Source organism: Peromyscus californicus, unplaced genomic scaffold, assembly GCF_007827085.1.
Source record: "Peromyscus californicus insignis strain IS unplaced genomic scaffold, ASM782708v3 Scaffold_21__1_contigs__length_65335640, whole genome shotgun sequence".
Classification (NCBI taxonomy): Eukaryota; Metazoa; Chordata; class Mammalia; order Rodentia; family Cricetidae; genus Peromyscus; species Peromyscus californicus.
In genome coordinates this window covers 12150255-12172223 of record NW_026294514.1, presented here as the reverse complement: position 1 = coordinate 12172223, position 21969 = coordinate 12150255, and the positions used below count along the sequence as shown (strand labels likewise).

General features: G+C 46.1%; 1 protein-coding gene across 1 annotated transcript in view; it reads right to left on the bottom strand.

The window, feature by feature from the left end:
* The window catches only part of LOC128117550 (aldehyde oxidase 2), a 106330-nt gene that overhangs the window by 27427 nt on the left and 56934 nt on the right, over nucleotides 1–21969 (bottom strand). The window contains exons 23-32 of the mRNA XM_052749522.1: nucleotides 20784–20871; nucleotides 18705–18791; nucleotides 18394–18585; nucleotides 15159–15386; nucleotides 10434–10529; nucleotides 9103–9231; nucleotides 7229–7303; nucleotides 5795–5847; nucleotides 4235–4349; nucleotides 55–120 (exon numbers count right to left, since the gene is read on the bottom strand). Coding sequence (XP_052605482.1) covers nucleotides 55–120; nucleotides 4235–4349; nucleotides 5795–5847; nucleotides 7229–7303; nucleotides 9103–9231; nucleotides 10434–10529; nucleotides 15159–15386; nucleotides 18394–18585; nucleotides 18705–18791; nucleotides 20784–20871 — 1129 coding nt within the window. The remainder of the gene's footprint in view (nucleotides 1–54; nucleotides 121–4234; nucleotides 4350–5794; nucleotides 5848–7228; nucleotides 7304–9102; nucleotides 9232–10433; nucleotides 10530–15158; nucleotides 15387–18393; nucleotides 18586–18704; nucleotides 18792–20783; nucleotides 20872–21969) is intronic.

Genomic DNA, 21969 nt, shown 5'->3' with positions numbered 1-21969 from the left:
TACCCCTCAACCACTCTCAGGAAGGGGTCTCCACCGAGGTGGTCCAGCACCTACCTGCCCAACATCAATGGCCGGATTCAGGCTGCAACATGCATCCATGACAATGTCTGATCTGATTTTCTGAGACAAACAAAAAATACCTCTTTATAGAAACTTAAATTAAAATGCTATTTCAAGGGGCAGAGGATATTGCTCAGTATTAGAGTGCTTCTTTAGTATGCACAAGGCTCTAGGCTTGATCCCTAGTATTACACACACACACACACACACACACACACACACACACACACACACACACAAATAAATAATAAAAAAATACTATTTTTAGGTTAGCTTAGAACATAAAGGCAATTGTTGTCACAGATGGTGACCTTGAGTTCAAACCCTGGACCCATATGGTGGAAGGAGAGACTTAAATTCCGAAAGATGTCCCCCAACCTCCACGTGTGTGCTGTGGTGTACGCGTTACCTCCCCCTCAATAAAAAAAGAACTCCAAAGAGCTTTTTGCTATTCCAGAACCACTGCCCGGAGCCTTATCAGCACTAGAACTGGGAAGACGGCGGACAAACTTCACTTGTGGTGCCAGGCCTGGCAGTGACCTGGAAGACGTGCACGGATTGTTTTGACTCCTGCTAAGTGACTCCAAAGTCCAGGGCATGTTGGCGTGTGTGAGTGAGTCACCTGGTAAATAATTGAGCCTGTGTGTCCCCCTGATTCTCTCCCTGGCTTCATCGCTCAAGTAGGATTCGTGAGCGTATCCAGTCCTCGAAAGGGTGGCATTGTTGACATTTTACTGAGAAAGTCATGTAGTACATGGTGTGTATACGTTTAGGGGCTTGCAAGGTTTTAGAAGGGGTCAAAGTAGGCGTCAAGGCCAGCTCTGCTGGGGGCCTCAGAAAGCTCCTAAGTATCTCTGGGCTATCTTAAGAATACCTCTGGGCTATCTCAGGAATACCTCTGGGCTATCTCAGGAATACCTCTGGGCTATCTCAGGAATACCTCTGGGCTATCTCAGGAATACCTCTGGGCTATCTCAGGAATACCTCTGGGCTATCTCAGGAATACCTCTGGACTTTACTTTGCCCACCATTCATTAGTATTTATTCTGGTAACATCTTTCTTTGTTTAGGCTTAATAGCTGGGCTTCTCCTTTCTAGTCTTTTTTTTTTTTTTTTTTTTTTTTTTTTTGGTTTTTCGAGACAGGGTTTCTCTGTGTAGCTTTGCGCCTTTCCTGGAACTCACTTGGTAGCCCAGGCTGGCCTCGAACTCACAGAGATCCATCTGCCTCTGTCTCCCGAGTGCTGGGATTAAAGGCGTGCGCCACCACCGCCCGGCCCTTTCTAGTCTTTGTGTTGGAAGTCCCTCCCTCCCTCCCTTATTTCTTCTTCCCTCCCTCCCTCCCTCCCTCCCTCCCTCCCTTCCTCCCTCCCTCCCTTCCTTCCTTCTTTCCTTTCTTCCTTACTTCTTTTGAACAGGTTCTCATGTAACTCAGGCTGGCCCAGAGCCTAGTTGTAAATGGCCTTTTCAAATCCTTCTGTCTTGTACCTTTAAAGGGTTGGGATTACAGCCATGCACCAGCACACCTAATTTTATGCAGTACTGGGACTGGCATGCAACCGAGGGCTTCCTTCATGATAGGCAAATATCCTATCAACTGGACTATAGTTCCAGTCCTTCTCTTTGTAGTTTTTGAAATTGAGTCTTGCTGTGTAGCCCAGGCTGGCCTTGAACTTGTGGTCCTCTGGCTTCAGCTGCTCAAATGCTGAGATAGCAGGTGTTTCCCCACCATGTCCTAGCTGGCAAGTCTCTTTTGACTCAAATCCTGGTCTCAGGCCCTAGAACCAGCCTTCTTTCTCCACCTGGGTAGAAAAGGAGGCTGGAGACACCTCAGCCCTCCTCAGCGGACATTTACCTTGGCACTTGGTGTGGTTTGTGCTGTGGGTACGGGACGGGGGAAAGAGAGCGTGACTCAGCTGATGGACACCTTTGGTTGCCAGCCACAGACGTCTCCAGGTGACAGTGCCTTACAGAACATCCACAGTGGGCTGGCGACTTAGTGTCTCTGGTTTCTGGTTGGTTAATGGAAGAAGTTTTGTCTCACCAAAGAACAAACTGTCTTTAAGACTTTAACGTCATACTGAAATTTCTGGACCTTTAGGTATACATATAAAGTGTGAGGCACAGAAAAGACCAAATTTTAACTCTATGACACCATAAATTCTGGAAGATTCCTGTGTTTGTTTCTTTATGTAGAACTGACAGATAAGTACATCCCAAGAATTCGGGGGGGGGGGGGAGGTATTTCTGCTGGAAGCATATTTGTTGCCTCCTTGAAATTCAAGTTTAATTAGACAACCCATGTTTTTATTTGCTAAATCTGGCAACACACCTGTCAGTGTGGAGGGTCTTATGACTATCTTGTCGCCCAAACCAGCTTCTACTAAGATGGAGCCTCAGGAATGCAGGGACCCTGGCACCTGGGCCTTGGAGGGGAGCCTGAGGCAGGCCCCAGGTTCACCTCCAGGGCCGCTGCACAAATACCGTTAACTATGTGTGTGCCTCCATGTGAAAACCACGGGGAAACAGTCGAAAACAAGACACGAATAATCGATCTGTGATCACATGAGTAATCCTCTTTAAAATGATCTCACATAAAAAAAGGAGCCGCAGAGGCCCACAAGATGGCTCAGCAGTGAGAGGTGCTTGCTGCCATGCCTGACAGCCTGAGTTTGATTCCAAGGGCCCGTGTGGTGGAAGGAGTGAGTTGATTCTCACGTGCTGTGGGATGGTCTGTATGTCAAATTGCTCTGATTGGTCAATAAATAAAACACTGATTGGCCAGTGGCTAGGCAGGAAGTATAGGTGGGACTAACAGAGAGGAGAAAAGAAAGAACAGGAAGGCCGCATGTGAAGATGCCGGTAAGCCACGAGCCATGTGGCAAGGTATAGATTAATGGAAATGAATTAATTTAAGCTGTAAGAACAGTTAGCAAGAAGCCTGCCACGGCCATTCAGTTTGTAACCAATATAAGTCTCTGTGTTTACTTGGTTGGGTCTGAGCGGCTGTGGGACTGGCAGGTGAGAGAGATTTGTCCTGACTGTGGGCCAGGCAGGAAAACTCCAGCTACACTCACACGTTCTCTTCTGAGCTCCGTGAGTGCCACGTGGCATGCTCCCCTCAGGAAGAAGAAAAAAGCAGAAACAGGCTGACACAGCATAACGCACCGGAAGGAAACGTGAATGACAGAGGAGGCAGTTCTCTCCAGACATCCCTTCACTCACTGTGTCTTCAAACTGCCGTGTTCACGGGCTGGGGGCATGGCTTAGTTGGTAGAGTGCCTGCTGGCCGACTGTGCACAAGGCTCTGAGTGTGGTCTCTAGCACCTGCAGAAACTGCACATGCCTACACACGATGCTTATAAGTCCAGCATTTGAGAGATGGAAGCAGGAAGAAGTTCAAGGTTATCTTTGATTGCTTAGGGAGTTCAAGGCCAGCCAGGCTACCTGAGACCCTGTCTCAAAAAACATTTTTTTCCCCTTAGGATATTGAAGTAGAGGAGAAGTTAACTAACAATAAATAAATAGAAGTATTTTGATATGATACGGCCGCTATAATTTTCATAACGTAACAACTTACTACACTTTGGTTATATCTTATTCTATTTGACACTGCCCTCTTAGTTTCCAGAATGGTATCTGGAGTATAATTGACAGGTTTGTTGTTTATGGTACAAGCCGATGATGACTGTGGCTAGATATGCTCCCTGTCTTCAGTAGGCGGCTTCTTGATGAGCAACAGCAGGCACAGCATTCTTTCCAGACCCCACCCCACCCCAGTCTGTTCCTTTAGACTTCGGTACTGCCCTGAGAATAACGACTATGGATGAACTTCAGCTCTGAACCTCAGCTCTGCTACTAACTGATCTCCCCCTCAGCCTGGACAACTTGTCCCCTTGAGGAATAAAACCCACTTTTGGAAAGCAGCTGTGCCATCTGAAATGATAGCTTTAACACACTAATCACATTCAGCCAGTCACAGACATTCCTTTTTGACTACTAACTGTTATTTTAGGTGACAATCCCAAGAGAAGACTGGATGTCTTGAAATCCCCTTGGAAATGAAAGAATTATCTTCTCTTTTGCAGATTATGGGGTGGCACTGGGTCACTTTCTGCACAGTGCGGTTAGTTCTGTTGCTGATCTAACTGCCCGGGCAATGTTAACTCAACTTACCTTGTGAGCCCCTGTCAGGCAGTCAATTTCAACCTCAGAACATGCAGCGCCATAGACGTAGTATGGGAATGGGTCTCCCTCCTGCTTCTCCCAGTCCATGAAGGCCTTGTAGCCCCTGAGGGAATAAAGTCCTTTAGAAAGGGCGTGAGGAAGAAAGCAAAACAATGTCCACACTTTTAAAAAAACACCATAGTTTACAGTAGCATTTCAGCTGGCTGAAACTCATTTCAACCAGTTTTTGGTTGTTTCGTTTTTTCTTCTTCTTCTTCTTTTTTTTTTTTTTTTGTTTTTTCGAGACAGGGTTTCTCTGTGTAGCTTTGGAGGCTGTCCTGGATCTCACTCTATAGACCAGGCTGGCCTCGAACTCACAGAGATCCGCCTGGCTCTGCCTCCCGAGTGCTGGGATTAAAGGCGTGCGCCACCACCGCCCGGCTGTTTTTTCTTCTTTAGCTCATTCAAGCTGCTCCCTGTATTCACCTCGACGGCTCTCTGCCTCCCTTTTCAAGAGGGTACGGCTTGAGCTGTGGGAAAGGATGTCAAAGACGAAGAAGATAGTGATGCTTGTTCAGGGGCTGACAATTTGAAATTTGACCTTGGGTCCTATCTGCACATTGGGAAACCCCACTAATTTGGGGCTGTATTCCCAGAAAGCCCCATCGAATAGGCTAACCTGAGTCACAGGGGACTTGGTAATAAAGTACCAAGGCTGATACAAGAGGCCTGGTGATTCAGGTCATTCATTTACACCTGAAGATGTAGTCAGTGGTCACAGGTCTTGTTTTTATTTTAGCATTAATTTTTGCAGAGCTGTGGTTTGAACCCAGGGCCTCTCCCCAACCAGACAAGCACTCTCCCACCGAACTGCATTCCCACCCTGAAGATGTGGCTCAGACTGAGGGCTGGATGGGCTGGCCATCACCCCTCCTCTCCTTTGCCTCACAAGCACTTCCTTTTGCACATGCGTGCATAGCTTGGTGGTTTATTTGGCTAAACTGTAACCATAGTGTCATATCCTTCTTGAATCTGATAGTCAGCTCTTTGCTTCATGTATTTAGTTGACATGAATTTATTGAGAACCGCCCCCCTCATTGATTAACACTGCATGTATGAGGACAAATGATGTCTCACCCCCCCCCCCCAACCTGCTTCCAAGGAGAAAGGTTTTATGACAAAGGAAGGGAGATTGGTAAAGTTGAGTGACAAGTTCTGGGGATGATGTCTTTTCACTACTCACAATAAAGAACAGTAAGGTCAGCAGGAGAGCATTTGCTTGGCATGTGCAAGGTCCTAGGTTTAATCCCCAGCACCAGAATAAATAAATAAATGTAAATAGTATTAGATAAACCGGAGTGTTTTTAATCCTATATGGTTTATTAATTATTTAATATTTCTTTAACTATACCACTCAAAGGCTTATGTGAATTTACAGAATTTTGGGCCTAGAATAGACTCCCTGTAATTATATAATGCAGTCTTATTTATGAATAAGGACTGAGGCCCAAGGCAATTGGATTACCTTATATTCTCTTAGCTAAGCCAAGATACTGTTTGGAGTTTTACCTGAAGTATCCAGTGGCTGAAAGACTGATTCTTTGTTCAAAGGCTGTTTCTATCTGTGGAATGGGCATATTTAAGAGAGATTAAATAGATATACTATTTGTTAGGTAAAAATGAGCATATTTCATCTGTAAAAACTGACGCATGCTCCTTGGTGCTGATGCTCTGCTCTAACAGTACCCATCATAGCTTTTTTTCTCCACTGGGATATGACAATTTCCTCCAGTTGTTTTTGAAAGCCTGGAGTGAACAATACAGATTAACATCCCATGATTTATCCATGGTATAGGGAACAAGTTCAAAAGTTACTTGAAAGGGTGGCTGGAGAGATGGCTTATAGTTAAAAGCACTTGCTGCTCTCGGAGAGGGACCTGCCCTAATTCCTAGCACCCCCATGGCAGCTCACAATTGGCTGCCACTCAAGTTCCAGGGGATCTGACACCCTCTTCTGGCCTCCAAATGTACTACATACAAACAGTACACTTACATATGCACAGGTAAACACACAAACAAAATACAAATTAATAAATCTTTCTTGTCATTGTTTTTCTTTCTCTCTGTCTCTCTTTTGAGACAGGGTTTCTCTGTGTAGCTTTGGCTGTCCTGGAACTCACTTTGTGGACCAGGCTGGCCTCAAACTCAGAGATCTGTCTGCCTCTGCCTCCTGAGTGCTGGGATTAAAGGTGTGTGCCATCATGTCTGACAATAAATAAATAAATCTTTAAAAAAAAAGTTATTTGGAGTTAATTTTTAGTGTTAACAACATAAGGTGTGTGTGTGTGTGTGTGGTAATTATTTTAGTGAAAAAGTGTAAGGTATCGTGAACTTGGATTAGGTGAGTCATTTCCTTTGATACATACACAGTTCTCTTCCCTACTGAAAGCATCAACATTTTTGTGTGGCTTATGGAGGCTCTTTTCCTCTTCTTTCCCCCACAAGCAGAGTGGAAGGCTTCTGAATGCTCCTCATACACAGCCTTTCCTCTTCTGGGAAACTGCCCTTTCCTGTGTTAGCTCTCCACACACCCTGGAATAACCCTCTCAACCTTAACAGAAACCCACTCACTTGGAGAACTTTCCAAAGTTAGGGACAGAGACAGCAACTGTTCTTAACCTGTGGGTTGCGACCCCTTTTGGGGTGGAATGCCCTTTTCACAGGGGTCATCTAAGACCATCACAAAACACAGATATTTGCATTACGATTCATAACAGTAGCCAAATTACAGTTATGAAGTAGCAATGAAATAATCTTATGGTTAGGGGGTTGGTCCCCACAACATGAGGAACCGTATTAAAGGGTCGCAGCATCAGGAAGGCTGAGAACCACTGCTCTAGAGGAACCGTTTCTGCGTGGGGTGGCTGCTCACTGCTGTGGCACTTCATACTGGCTTGGATTGCTATCTCACATATAATAACAGATTGAAAGAGGAACACTTACCCAGTCTTTCCATGTACCTTCTGGATTTTTCTTAATGACGGGCTCAAGACGTTTCAGAAGGATCTGACAGGCATTCTTGAAGATGTAAAGAAGAGAGCCTGGTGGTTAGGACTCGTGCCAAAGGATCGTCAGGGACCGCAGGTCAGCAAGCGCTCACAGAGCACCTGCTCCTCAACTTTGGGAACAACAGATACCCAGCCCAGGCCCTGGAGGTTAGCACCAGTTCCAGGACTCGCTCTCCCCATCTTGCTTCACTTCCTATGGAAATAACCCAAATTTCTACTCTCAGACTCTCTTTCATAAATATCCAGGCTTTACTTCTCCCTTTCTTTGCTTAACTACATCTTTGATCCTTATTTTGTCTTTTTTCAGTTATTAAAGTAAATGGAATAAACATATTTTCATTGAAATTTGTGCTTGCTACAGTGACAGGCCACTATCTCTCTGGGTTTGAAGCATTCAACTCTCCGCCCATCCCTCTGTCTGTTCCTCTATCTGTTATGAAACCACTATATAAAGGCTCTGGCTTTGGGTTTGAAGTGAGAAAATAAGAAAATTGATTTTAAGACATGCCTGCAGGCAAAACACCCATATACATAAAATAAAATTTAAATCCTAAAAAAGTGGAACTAAAAGGCCAGGCAGTAGTGGCTCACACCTTTAATCCCAGCACTCGGGAGGCAGAGGCAGGGCACTCTCTAAGTTTGAGGCCAGCCTGGTCTACAAAGTAAGTTCCAGGACAGCCAGGACTATACAGAGAAACCTTGTCTCAGGAAAACTGTGGGTGGGGGGCCGGGGGGGAGGGGGAGGCAGAACTAGGTCAGGTGGGTCACGACTTTAATCCCAGCACTGGGGAGGCACAGGCAGGTGAATCACTGAGTTCGAGGCCAGCCTGGTCCAGGATGGCCAGGGCCACACAGAGAAGCCCTGTCTTGAAAAACAAAAACAAACAAACAAACAAAAAAAACCCCCAAAATCAGACCAAACAACAACACAGAACTAAGTGTAAACCCACAGTTTCCGATCCTAAAGCTAGATGTTCTAACCCTTAGCTAGGCTGGCAACCCCATACTGCCTGACCTGCTCCCCCCTTGTGTTAGAGCATACCCCAAATATAAACTCATGAATTTGAGCTTTTCATATATTTGTTCTGAGAAAAACCCACTTCATGTGACTGAAATGATGAGGCTCAGAGTTGTACTGAAGGTGGTGGAGCCGCCATCAGTCTGGATGCCTGACGGACCAAAGACTCCCTCTGGACTCAAACATGTGCATGAAAGGGACTTGTGTGTCTGCTCCATTACATTCTGGCTCTGTGTATTACCTCACTTTACTCTAACTAATATTTACTCCCAATATTTTGGCTGCCTAAACTTTTGTTAGTGACTATGGTGATTTGAATGATAAATATCCCCCATCGTCTCCGGTAATTTGTAATTTGTCTCCAGTTGCTGGGGATCAGGTGTGTGTGTGTGTGGGGGGGGGCTTAGGAAGTGTGGCCTTGCTAGAGGAAGTATGTCACTGGGGGTGGGCTTTGAGAGTTCCAAGAGTCCCTCCATTCCCAGTTCGTTCTCTGCTTCCTGCCTGAGGGTTAAGGGGCGCGAGCACTCAGCAGGTGCTCCAGTTACCATGCCTGCCTGCTGCCATGTGACCCCACTGTGCGCCATGGTGATGGACTCTTAGCTCTCTGGAATCATAAGCCACAGATAAGCCCTTCTTTTTATAAGTTGCCTTGGTCATGGTGTTTTATCACAGCAATAGAAAACCAATTCAGTGATGGATCGCTTCCCCGAAGCCAACCACCTTGCCTGTGTGCAGATAAGAAAACCTGAGATGTGGTAAAGTTCATCGGGGAAAGAGAGGGCCGCGGTCACCTGCACAGCTCTGCCGTTGACATCGGAGCCGATGGACGCTGCCGTAGCAATCGTATTGGGCACCACAGCGGTGCTCGTTTCACAGATGTGCATGTGAGACATGGGTATTTTCAATTCGCGGCTGGCCACCTGGGAGAGAGGACATCTTTCAAATCCAACAAAGATTTCTAAGAAAATCGAAGCTATTTATGTCACATTAAAAACATCCATTTTAGGGGGCCACAGAAACGGCTCAGTGGTTAAAAGCGCTGGATGCTCTTCCAGAGGACCCAGCACCCACATGGTGGCTCACAACCATCTGTAAGTGCCATCTCGGGGATGGATCCATTGCCCTCTTCTGACCCCTGTGGTCAACAGGCGTGCAAGTGGCACACTGGCATACATACAGGGAAAACAAAAAGTTAAAACAACAAAACCAAAACCAATCCATTTTAAAGGCAATTTTTATTATATCTTGAGTTAGTTAGTATGACCGTGTGTATGTGTGTGCTAGGATTAAAGATGTGTGCAACCACACCAGGTATACATCATTTTTTTTTTTTTTTTTTTTTTTTTTTTTGGTTTTTCGAGACAGGGTTTCTCTGTGGAGCTTTGCGCCTTTCCTGGAACTCACTTGGTAGTCCAGGCTGGCCTCGAACTCACAGAGATCCGCCTGGCTCTGCCTCCCGAGTGCTGGGATTAAAGGCGTGCGCCACCACCGCCCGGCATCATTTTTTTTTTAATGAAAAAGAGCTGGGATTATAGCTCAGTGTTAAAGCACTTGCCCAACTTGCACATGGCTCTAGACTTAATCACCAGGACTACTGGGAAAAGAAAGAAAGAAAGAGAGAGAGAGAGAGAGAGAGAGAGAGAGAGAGAGAGAGAGAGAGAGAGAGAAAGAAAGAAAGAAAGAAAGAAAGAAAGAAAGAAAGAAAGAAAGAAAGAAAGAAAGAGAGGGGGAGGAAGGAAGGAAGGAAGAAAGAATGAATGAAGGAAGGAGGGAAGGGAAGTTACAGGATGTCGATAGTTGATGAGTTGTTTGCCCTCTCCAATTCTTTGTTAGCTTGTGTGGGTGTATGTGGGGCATCTATAATAGTGTTCGGCAGTCTCATGAGTGGTGACTTTACAAATAATCCTTTCCACCTCTCACCCCTGGCCAAGTTCCAGGAGCATTTGTATACGCATGGGGTTTCCATCATACTGTCCATCGTCATTTATACGCAAGAAGCTTTTCAACTAGTCAAGGTCTTTGAGTTTGAATGTATGGTCATCACTTGCCTTAAAAATATCCCAAGTTTCAGGTATGTCAATCATGTGTGGAAAGATGAATGGTTGAATTTTAATTATTTTACCTGTAACATTTTGGTGTGAATACCTTGTCCCAGTTCATTGCCTCCATGAGCAACCAACACAGACCCATCGGTGTAGATATGAACAAGTGCAGCTGCCTGTAAGACAATCCAGAAGGCATACCTCAATGTGTACTGGCAATTAAGGAAGTTCAATATGAGAGATGAGGTAGGGGCTGGAGAGATGGCTCAGTGGCTAAGAGCACTGGCTGACCTTCCAGAGGACTCAGGTTCAATTCCCAGTACCCACATGGTAGTTTACGACCGTCTATAACTTCAGTTTCAGAAGATTCAACTTCCTCTTTTGGCTTTAACAGGTAATTGCATATATATGGTGCAAAGACATACATGCAGGCAAAACACTCATAAAATAATTTTTTAAAACTTTAGAAAAAGAAGGTTCCTATGAGGAGGAGAGAGGGTTAGGAAAATATTAGATAGAAAGATAGGAGAGAGGAGACAGACAGAAACACAGGATAGCTTTGGGAGGGCCTAGATCAATACCTAATGGTCCCTTCTACCTCTTCAAGAGAGCTTTTTATAACAATGCCAAGGGGCGGGGCAAAAGACCTCCCCCTTGCTAGATCAAAGCACACCGCACAGCCAAGTGAAGACCCTTCCAAACACCTGGTAACCACACCCATGGTCCAATCATTCCCTTAGGCAGCCCTATGGGTAAAGCAAGCTCAGATTCTCGGACCCTGAGTAATTTGGGCCTCTACAATGAGGTAGTGAAATCTCAGTCTTCAGGAGCAGAGAGGTCAGAGAGGTGAGGTTTCCTGATAGGACATTGGAATTTAGCTCTACTCTATGCAAAAGTTGACTGTAAAGAACTTCCCTACTTAGGAGCCTGGATCTCTCTGCCTGCCTTCCTTCCTTCCTTCCTTCCTTCCTTCCTTCCTTCCTTCCTTCCTTCCCTCCTTCCTTCCTTCTTTCCTCTCTCCCTCCCTTCCTTCCTTCCCTCTCTCTTTCTTCCTTTCTCTCTCTCTCTCTTTCTTTTTTTTCTTTTTTAAAAAAACTCTTACTATGTAGCCTTTGCTGTCCTATAACTCCTTATATAGATGAGGCTGGCCTTGAACTCACAGAGATCCACTTGCCTCAGTATCCCAAGTGCTAGGATTAAAGGCATATACTACCACTCCCACCTGGTCTCAACTATTTGAAAGTCAGCCCCTGGCCTAAAATCGAGGGCTGGTTGTGAACCTACTGAATCGATTGTTTTCCTTCCCTGAGCTCCATCTAGACACATAAGCATGAACAAGACGCGGTCCTGTGTCAAGATGGTGGGGACCCAGGCTGAAATCCAGTCATTGTGGGGCGGAATGCTCAGTGGCAGAAGGGTGTGGCGTATGGGTTCTGTGAGAGCTGGGCTGTCTGTCAGACCCGACTCCTCTTGTGCTGCTCAAGAGACAGAAGGGAGTGGGGTGAATGAATCCCCCTCTGGCCTGTAACTGAAAGCCCCGCTCCTTGTCACAGAGGTCCTTGAGGATCTGGTCCCATCCCTCCACCCCCACGGCATTCCTGTCTCCTCTTGCCTTGTCCCTGGGTCCAATCTCACCAACACTCCTCTTGGACCCTGGCTCCTGCTTTGCTGTTCTCACTTCCTGGCTGGCTCGGCCTGGTCTCCCTCTGTCCAGCATTTAGACTCCGCTGTCTCCATTCTCTTAAGACTCCCTGCACCATCTGACCCTATCTGGGAAGATCCATCACCTCCTCCATACTTCCTCTTTCAAGTCCTGGGTTCATGCCTCTCCAATTCGTGTCCACCTGGAACCCCAGAACGTGCCCTTAGTTGGAAATAGTTTTTTTTTTTTTTTTTTTTTGTATTTTTATTTTATGAGCATTGGTGTGAGGGTTTCAGATCCCCTGGAACTTGAGTTACAGACGGTTGTGAGCTGCCATGTGGGAGCTGAGAGTTGAACTTGGGACCTCTGGAAGAGCAGCCAGTGCTTTTAACCACTGAGCCGTCTCTCCACCCCCCCGGAAATAGCTTTTGCGGATACGGTTATTTAAGATGATCAGACTAGTAGAAGTGGACCCTAATTCCAGTGGCTGGTGTCCTTCTCAGAAGGCCCCCGGGGCAGCCTCCTGGACAATGGCTGTGAAGCTGGAGACAGCCAGTGGAGTTATACAGCCATAAGCCAAGAAGGGCCAGGAGCCAGCAGAGGTTGGAAAAGCCGAGGAAGGATTCCTCCCTGGAGGCCTTGGAGGGACAGTGGTTCTGCTGAAACCTTGAGTTCGAACTTCCAACCTCTAGAACTGTGAGGGAATTCATTTTTTTTTTTTTTTTGGAGTGGCTTCCCAGCATGTGATAGTTTGCTGTAGCCACCACAGGACACCCCGGGGACATGGCAAGCTCTGCTCTGAGTCTCTCCAAGCAGGGCAATGGCCCTTGTGCGACTTGGTGTCATAGAGGGAACTTTGAGCAGGTTGGAGTCACAGAGACTACGTAGAATGGAAAGGTGGTGTTCCCCTCCCAGTCTGGAGATGCCCGGAGACTCCGGGATGGCCTGAAAGGGTTGGGGAGCTAGGAGGTGCTAATGACAGTATTTATTCACTGTAGCCTGTGGCCCGCTTTGTGAGGAGGTGTTCCAGCCCTATGAGTCATCAGCTGACCTGGCATGACACCTCCCAGGCCTAGCCAAGTGGTTCTTGGGTGCATAAATTTACAGCTCCGCGGGGAAGCTGGAGCCTTTCAGATGGAGACCAAAAGTCAGCACTTGGCTCACTTCTAACGTGGCGGCGAGATAGGAAACTGGCACCCAGGGGCGCCAGCAGAGGGCTGTAGCTGAGGTGAGAAGTGGCCATATTGATGGCCGGAGGAGGTGCGGAGTCATTTGGAGAAACTAGCTGCTTGGTTTTGTCTCTGGTTCTTGGCACGGTACTTCCTAAACCTTGAAAAGTGCTAGCTTTTGCTAAGGAGATGCCTCAGGAGGTGCCCGGATAGGTTTAGGGTGAGGGGGCCAGCCTGTGTGCGTGTGTGTTTGTAAGTGGTGGTGGTGGTGAGGGGGGGCTTGGTGGTGAGGGGGGTGCTTCAGCCCTCCCTCACCTTCCTGAGTTCTGTGCACTTCCCTGGGGGGTGAACACCTGGAAGACAAGCTCTTTGTCCCTCCCTAGTGTCTTAACCTGGGCATCTCTTCCACTGGCTGGTTCTGAGTTGTGTCATTTGTATAAGGGTTTCTAACAATAAAATGGAAAAGGCTTTCCTGTGAGTTCTAGAAAAATCATTGCACCTGACTGGGGATAGTGAAAAGCTCTCAACTTAGCAGTCACTTAGGCAGAAGTGTGAATAGCGGGCATGCACACCATTTGCAGGTGGTGTCAGAAAATGGGTATAGTCTGTGGGACTTCATCCTTGACTTGTGGGGTCTAGGCTAACTCTGGGTTGTTAGTGCAATGACTGAGTCGATCTGTTAGTCACCCAGCTGCTGTTCAAGTTAGTCTGGTAAAGACTCAATATTTGGTGGCAGAGAAAAGCCACACTGGTGGCCATCTAGGGTCTGTTGTGTTTCTACCATTGATTCTGCCCAGCTGGTGGATGGGACAACTAACTCTGTACCTGTCTACGGAACAGTTCTACTGGACCCGGGCAGGGATAGGACCCAGAAGTCAGGGCACCTTATCCTACCTGTCAGGGGAGAAAGAGCCCTGGAGGTGTGTCTGGGCTCTCCTGGGACAGGCTTAGGGTTGCCCTGGTTGACTTCCAGACTTTTCCAGAACCCTTGCCAAGCGCTCTATATTAATTTTCTCAGCCAGTCCTTATCAATCCTGAGAGACTGTCACTGTTAGTCTCACTTTACAGCTGAGGGAGCCAAAGCTCAGAGAGGCCGAACAACTTGAATGTCACACGCCTAGCAAATGGCAGGCCAAGGATGTCTCAGGGTCTCCTGACTTCAGTCGACCAAGGATTTGCATCAATTGCTGCTTTTATTTCCTAGGAGGAACTCCCTTTCACAGGGCAGGTGTGTGTGTGTGGGGGAGGGTAGGGGAGTGGGGGAGAGGGGGTGGGTGGGAGAAGATTGTTGTCGGTAGTGGGTATGAACGGAGGGATGCTTCGGTTGGTGTGCATACAAAGCACTCTAATTTTCTCACCTGGATGGATAGCAATGGGTAAGCAACAGCTATGCCTAGATTTCTAACGAGTTTTCTGGTCCCCATGATGCACTGGGATTCAGAGGTCTACTCAGGCCTGGTACCATTTGGAGGTCTTATCCACGTGCATGCTGCTTTTCTGCCTCCCTTGCACCCGTGGATGGATGACTTGCCTCTTCCTCTTGCCAGTTTACCCGGGACAGTTCTGGACCCCGTTCCCTCTTCCCCCTCAGAGCCAACAGATTCCTGGGGAGGTGGCTTGAAGTGCTGGGTAGGTGATCAGAAGCCAGGGGAATGACTTCTCTGCCTGAGACTTGGCAGGTATCCCAAGGATTCCTGCACGTGGGACACCCCTTCCTTAGCAGAAAACAAACAACCCTGGGCTCCTGTCCCCTTTGAATAGCGTGGAATCCGGAGCCAGCGCCGGGTCCCTGCAGAGTCATGCTTGTCACCATGGTGACCTTTCCCCTAATGGCACATGTAGCCGCTCAGGGGACTTCGGGACATTTCTCCTATGTATATACAGGGAGGGACCTGGGGCTCTGGGAAGCGGCATTCCCTGAACACCAGCACACACTGGACCAAGGCTGTGTTGGATGAGAGGGCCGTTTACCCTGCGCTGTGTGGGAACTTTACCTGGTGGTAGCTCGTTGCAGCAAAGCCGACCGAGAACTTCATGGGGATGATGGCGATGCCCCTCTTCTTCCAGTAGCTCTTCCGGTTGAACTCTTCCACTTCTGTCCTTCTGATGTGGAAGGAAGAGTGGTCCAGACACTGGTTCCAGCACCTTATCAGGGGCTCGGGGCTGAAAGCTTGTTTGTAGATGGTTTTATCCACTGTTTTGTACATGTTTTTCTCCCTAATCTGAAACAAGTGTGAAATTCCATCAATGCCTGTGGAGAGACAGACGGACTGCCAGCTGGGGGCTTAGAAAGCCTTTCCTCTGAAGCATACGCTTTGGTGGGGAGGACAGATCCCCCCCCCCATTGTTTTCCGACGGCATCTGCAGCTGTGAGAGTTGTGGGGCCGTTTTTTATCTCCACGTTAGTGCACCAACCAGGGTCTCGTCTGTCTGGAGTGGAGTGCAGTTGTTAGTGACTAGTCTAAAAGGCAATGTGTTGGAATGGCTGGGTTTATCTATCTGTCTGTTTATCTGTCTATCTGTCTACCTCTCTCCCTATCTTTCTATCTGTCTATCTATCTATCTATCTATCTATCTATCTATCTATCTATCTATCTATCTATCTATCTATCTATCTATCCATCCATCCATCTACCTCTCTCCCTATCTCTCTCTCTACCTCTCTCCCTATCTAATCTATCTATCTAATCTATCTGTCTATCTATCTATCTATCTATCTATCTATCTATCTATCTATCTATCCATCCATCCATCTATCTACCTCTCTCCCTGTCTCTCTCTCTCTCCCTCTCTCCCTATCTATCTATCTATCCATCCATCCATCCATCTATCTATCTACCTCTCTCCCTATCTAATCTATCTATCTATCTATCTATCTATCTATCTATCTATCTATCTATCTATCATCCATCCATCCATCCATCCATCCATCCATCCATCTATCTACCTACCTACCTACCTGTCCATCCTGTATCTCTCCCCACCCTGCCCCCGACATGAGTCTGCGTGTGTGTCTCTGTCTGTGTGTGTACATGCCATGGCATATATATCGGAAGTCAGAGACAGCCCGTGAGAGTCAGTTCTCTCCTTCTACTATTTCATTCCCAGGGATAAAACTCAGGTTGTCAAACTTGGCGGCAATCGCCTTTACCCCCTGAGCCATCTTACTGGCCCAGGGTTTTCTCTTCAAGCTTCAGGGCTCAGAAGATGGAGCAGAGTTGGTGAGTTAAAGCTAGGCTCTGCCATCATAAGTGAAGATTGTTCTGTCAGAAAGAAGTCGCAGAGCAGATAAGGACAAACAGCGGGGCTTCAGGTCTTCCAACTGCATTTGCACTACACGGTTAAATCTTCTAAAATTCGTGTTTAGTCAGTACCCAGAGAAGGAGAGCCTGCTGGAAATGCCTGAGAGGTCTTCATTATCTCCAGTTTACTCTAACAGAAGTAAAGGAACTGCTGTATCGCCTCAGCAACGACAAGCTGCACTAAGACGATGCCCATTCCAAAATAAATTTTTTTTTAAATGTGTGGTTCTGGCGCTGGAACCCAGGGCTTTGTGCATGCTGGGTAAACTCTCTATCACTGAGCTATATTCCCAGCCCTACAAAGATGAACATTTTAGTAAAAATTTATTAAATTTGCTTTGTCCTCGGGAACTCTGTGAAGTAAATCATCTTGTTCTTGTTTTCTAGCCCAGGAATGCTGTTCCATTTGCTTGGGTTATGTTTCCATCTACCTTCCTCCAGGTGAACCTCAAGTGTCATCTTCTTCAGGAATTTTTTTGAGTGCCCCTCCTCATCTTGATTGTCTTCCTCCTTTGTACCCACGGGCATCTTTCGTTTTGTTTTGTTTGGTTTTTTGTTTTTTATCCAGACAGGGTTTCTCTGTGTAATCTTCGCTGTCTTGGAACTTGCTTTGTAGACCAGGCTGGCCTCGAACTCATAGAGATCTGCCTGCTCCTGAGTACTGACTGGGATTAAGGGCATGCCCCACCACTGCCTGGCCCATGGGCACTTTTTGTGACTTCTTGTAGGGAATCTTTATTTTTCTGATATAGTATTAGGTGTTCTCTGGTGTGGAGGAAGCACTCAACCAATGAGATGAAAACCTGGAGGTCCCCATTGAATTTAGGGACAAAGGTGTTCAAGAGTCAGGACATAGAGAGTCCTTGCTGGAGCGGAGGGTCTGGGTTGAGGGAACTGGGATGTGACTGAAAGATTAAGGAGCAGACAGCATCATCAGTTGGTGCTGGAGTCAGCCTGTCTCTGGTCCAGTTCCTTTACACCACCCAGGGCTCCTGGTGTATTGGACAGAATAATATTTTCAAGTGGTAAATTTTGGACATTTGAAAGAAGCTTTGAAGTGAACCAGCAATTCCATTTCTGTGAGTTTGTTCAATAGACAGACCCCCGCCGGGCGGTGGTGGCGCACGCCTTTAATCCCAGCACTCGGGAGGCAGAGCCAGGCGGATCTCTGTGAGTTCGAGGCCAGCCTGGACTACCAAGTGAGTTCCAGGAAAGGCGCAAAGCTACACAGAGAAACCCTGTCTCGAAAAACCAAAAGAAAAAAAAAAAAAATAGACAGACCCCCACAAAAGGACAAAGATATTCCATACCCCTAGCACTTATGTCTCAGGGTATTCATTGCAAGATCATTTTAAGATTTTATTTTATTTTTTATTTTTATTTTATTATTTAAACTGCTTGGCCATTAGCTCAGGCCTACCATTGTCTAGCTCTTACTCTTATACTCAGCCCATTTCTGTTAATCTATATGTCGCCACGTGTTCCATGGCTTTACCTGTTGCCTTTACATGCTGCTTTAAGATTTTATTTTTAAATTATGTATATATGTGTATAGGTCTGTGAGTACATGGAGGCCAGAAGAGGGCACAAGATCCCCTGGAACTGGAGTTGCAGGTGATTGTGAACCACTGATGTGTGTCCTGGGAGATGAATTCTGGTCCTCTGGAAGAGCAGTCTGTCTCTTAACCCCTGTGCCTTCTCTCCAGACCCAGCACCATTTTAACAGCCTAACTTGGGTAACAAACAACCTGAACATGTGTCAATAGTGTAGTGGATAAGTAAATGATGTCTACAACATGGTCAGAAAAAAAAAAATGAATCTCAAATTCTGAGCCAGGGTTAATTCAGGGTTACTGGGACCTCTAGCTAATTCCTCCCTCCTCTGATTCCTTAGCAGCCTTGGTTATGACCCCGGTTATAATCCTACCTTTTCTGGTGGAAGCCCACATCTGGCTGCCACAGCTGTGATACAAGATTCTGTTATCAGGGCTCCCTGTGGGAAGCCAAACCCACGAAAGGCTGTATTGGATGGTAAATTCGTCATGCATGCACGGCCCCGGAATCTGAGGTTGCGGATCTTGTATGCATTTTCCAGCTTTAGTATAAGAAATTCTGTTACCTAAAGCAAAAGGAAATACCACATACATTAGACACCACTGCCCCTTTTCATAAAGACTCCTTCAGACATTTTCCATCTTACCCACTGTCAAGAGCACAGTTGGTTTCAGACACACATACCAGCTCTGAGTCGTCCAATGTGCATCCTCCATTGACGTAGCACTCAATGTCTAGGGCTTTGATTCGTCCACTGTTCATGAATCCCACCTGTCACCAAATGATGGACGTTTTAGTGATTTGTTTAAAATGTACCTGCCAAGTGCGAGTCACCCTTCAGTCCCCTGTTGAAGAGGATCAAGGACAGACTCGGCCTCCAGTTTGCTCTTGTGTGGCACCCCCCCTGCTGTGGCCCTGTCTTTCAGGGTCTGATTGAAGAAGACCTTTCTTGACCCAAGTTTTGCTGAGTCCTTTCCTTTCAATGGACAATCCTGGCTCCACCCTCAGTGTGGAATCCTCAAGTTCTTGTCTCTCAGAATGTAATTGCCACTCTCATCCTCCTTATTCTCGGAAGATTCTCTGCCATTCTGTACTGGCTTTCTTTCTAATTTAGTCTGTGGTTTTCTCCTCGTGGGAAAGTCTTTGGGATCCCAGAAGGCACGGAGATGACTCATAATATCTCTCCTTATGGGAAAGCTTCGGGAACAGAGGTTGGAGAATTTATGAGCTGGACTCAACTTACTGGGTGGCCAAGGTGGTTTGCAAATAGCAATATAGGTAATAAAATGTAGTAATCAAAAGCAATGGTGAAACCAGGTGGTAAATCAGATGTGTCTGCCTCAAGCAATTCCTAAAGAAAGCATGTTTTGTAACTTTATATCACAACAGGACTGTCCTTAGGACTAAACCACAAATCTGAAAAATAGTATCATCTCCTAGATGCCAGCAAACATTTTTAACAGGAGTGAGTGTGATTTCAAGAATTTAAAGTTCGCCTGTTAGTGGATTATTGTTAAAGATTATTTTGCAGTGAAAATGGTCAAATTGTTTCTAAACATTTCTTTTACAAAGTGTTATTCTTATAGTCAGGAAGTCTGGGCATATAAATCTTTATTCTGTATAATAGTGTTTTTTTTTGTTTTTTGGGTTTTTTTTGTATGTGTATGTGTGCCTACATGTGTGTGAGTACACATGTGTGTGGAGCCAAAGGATAATGTCAGCTCTCTCTCTCTCTCTCTCTCTCTCTTTGTTCTTTTGAGACAGGGTTTCCTGTGTAGCACTGTCCTGAAACTTGCTCTATAGACCAGGCTGGCCTTGAACTCACAGAGATCCACCTGCCTCTGCCGCCCAAGTGTTGGGATTAAAGGCGTGTGCCCCTGGCTTAGATATCTTTCTTGATTGTACTTCAGTTTATTTATGGAGGCAAGGATTCTTGAAAAACCCAGACCTCACAGATTTGGTTCTTATCTAGCCAACTAGCCTCAGGGATCCCTTGTCTTTTCCTCCTGGGCACTGGGGCAGTAGGCAGGCAGCCTCACCTGTGGTGATATTTTGTTTGTGCTCTAACAAACAAAACTTGTCTGGAGATCAGAGTGGGGAGCTGGCCACTAGAAGTCAGACATTGGTGGCACACGCCTTTAATGCCAGCACTGGAGATCTCATGCCTTTAATGCCAGCACTGGAGATCTCATGCCTTTGATCCCAGTACTTGGGAGGCACATGCTTTTAATCACAGCACTTGGGAGGAGGAAACAGGAAGTGATAAGGCAAGGTGGAGACAGGAGTTTGGACCTTTCAATCTGTGGATTCCTAGAGGTAAGAAGTCTTTCTAGTGGCTGGCTGCTCTGCTTCTCTGATCTTTCAGCTTTCACCCTGATAACTGACTCCTGGTTTTTATTATTAAGACCAATTAGGATTCATGCTACATTAACCCTCTCAGCTTTGATGTGGATCTTGGGGATCCCATCTCCAGCCCTCAGGCTTGCAGGGCAAATGCTTTCTTTATCTGCTGAGACACAGCCCTCGTCCCTCAAACAGCGCCTTTTAGTCAGTATTTAACATTTATTTTTATTTTTTTACAATTATGCACTCAATTAAAAGCTCATCATAAAATGTCACAGGTATCCAAAACATGAATCATCTTCATTTACTATTTTAGATGCCGAGTACTTTTAGAATTCAGCAAAATCAAAATGATAGAAAAAGGACAAAGCCACACAAACAAAAGGGTGTATTTTAATGATTTTCACATGCAATACTCACTTTATATTTTCCAAATAATGGATGCCTTCCCCCAGTTACTAACATGTCATCTTCACGGTCCAGAACAAGACGAATGGGACGGCCAGTTCTGCAGAAAACAAATGTAGATTCTCCATTCATCCCACCCATCTGTCCATCCACTCACCTATCTAGTCAGCCACCCATCTACCCACCTATTGATTCAACTCCTAATTTACTGTCTACCCACATCTATTTACAACATGTGAAATGCTACGAGCCACACAAATATGAAGTAGGAATTCAGCTGACATTAGCAAAGCTAATACCTGGAGAAGCCAAGAGGGTCTTCCAGAGGATAAAGCCAAAACGCAAGAGTCTTGGTGATACTGGATTTTAAATGTATTGCCTGTTTCCTGCAGTGAATTCCCTGTGTGCCATTGTAGCTTTCCCATTTGATTCTTTCCCCAAGAACTTCTAACAGTGTGGTTGATCATCCACTGGACACAATTTCCCTACACTATTGGGGTATTTGGATAACATTCCCCAGCTGTGTTGACAACAGTCACACAGTCAAGACCCCCCCTTTTCAGGCCTTTGTTTTCCCTTTCAGCATTAGACTCTGAAGTCTGCCTTTCTGTAATTATCTTCATTAGCAAACATCTGGTCAGGGCCATCTCTGGACAAAAGTATTTTATCTGAGATACTTTTCAAACATCCAAGGACAGACTGCGGATAGATAAGCATTCAGACTATCTGTTAGCTCCTGAGATAAGGTAAATATTTTCACTGAGACAACCGCCAAGGCCAGGCAGATGCTAGGTACAAAGCTTTGTTTCTTGTGCAAGTTAAGATTAATTTTTTCCTCTTTCCCATAGCCAAATGTTATCCTTGGTTCTAAAGATTCTCCCTTTAGCATTAACTCAGAACAAAACGGCTTTTACTAACCAGGTGCTACATGCTGTGATGCAGGTTGCCTAGGAACCCAGAACATTTCCCTGGCCAGCAGATAGGGAAGTGCTGCCCCAAGCTAACCTTGAACTAACAAATTCCTAACTCCTTTTACTTTCACCTTGGTGAACTAATCAGCTTATTATCTAAACACACTTAGAAATACAGTATTACAGCCGGGCGGTGGTGGCGCAAGCCTTTAATCCCAGCACTTGGGAGGCAGAGCCAGGTGGATCTCTGTGAGTTCGAGGCCAGCCTGGGCTACCAAGTGAGTTCC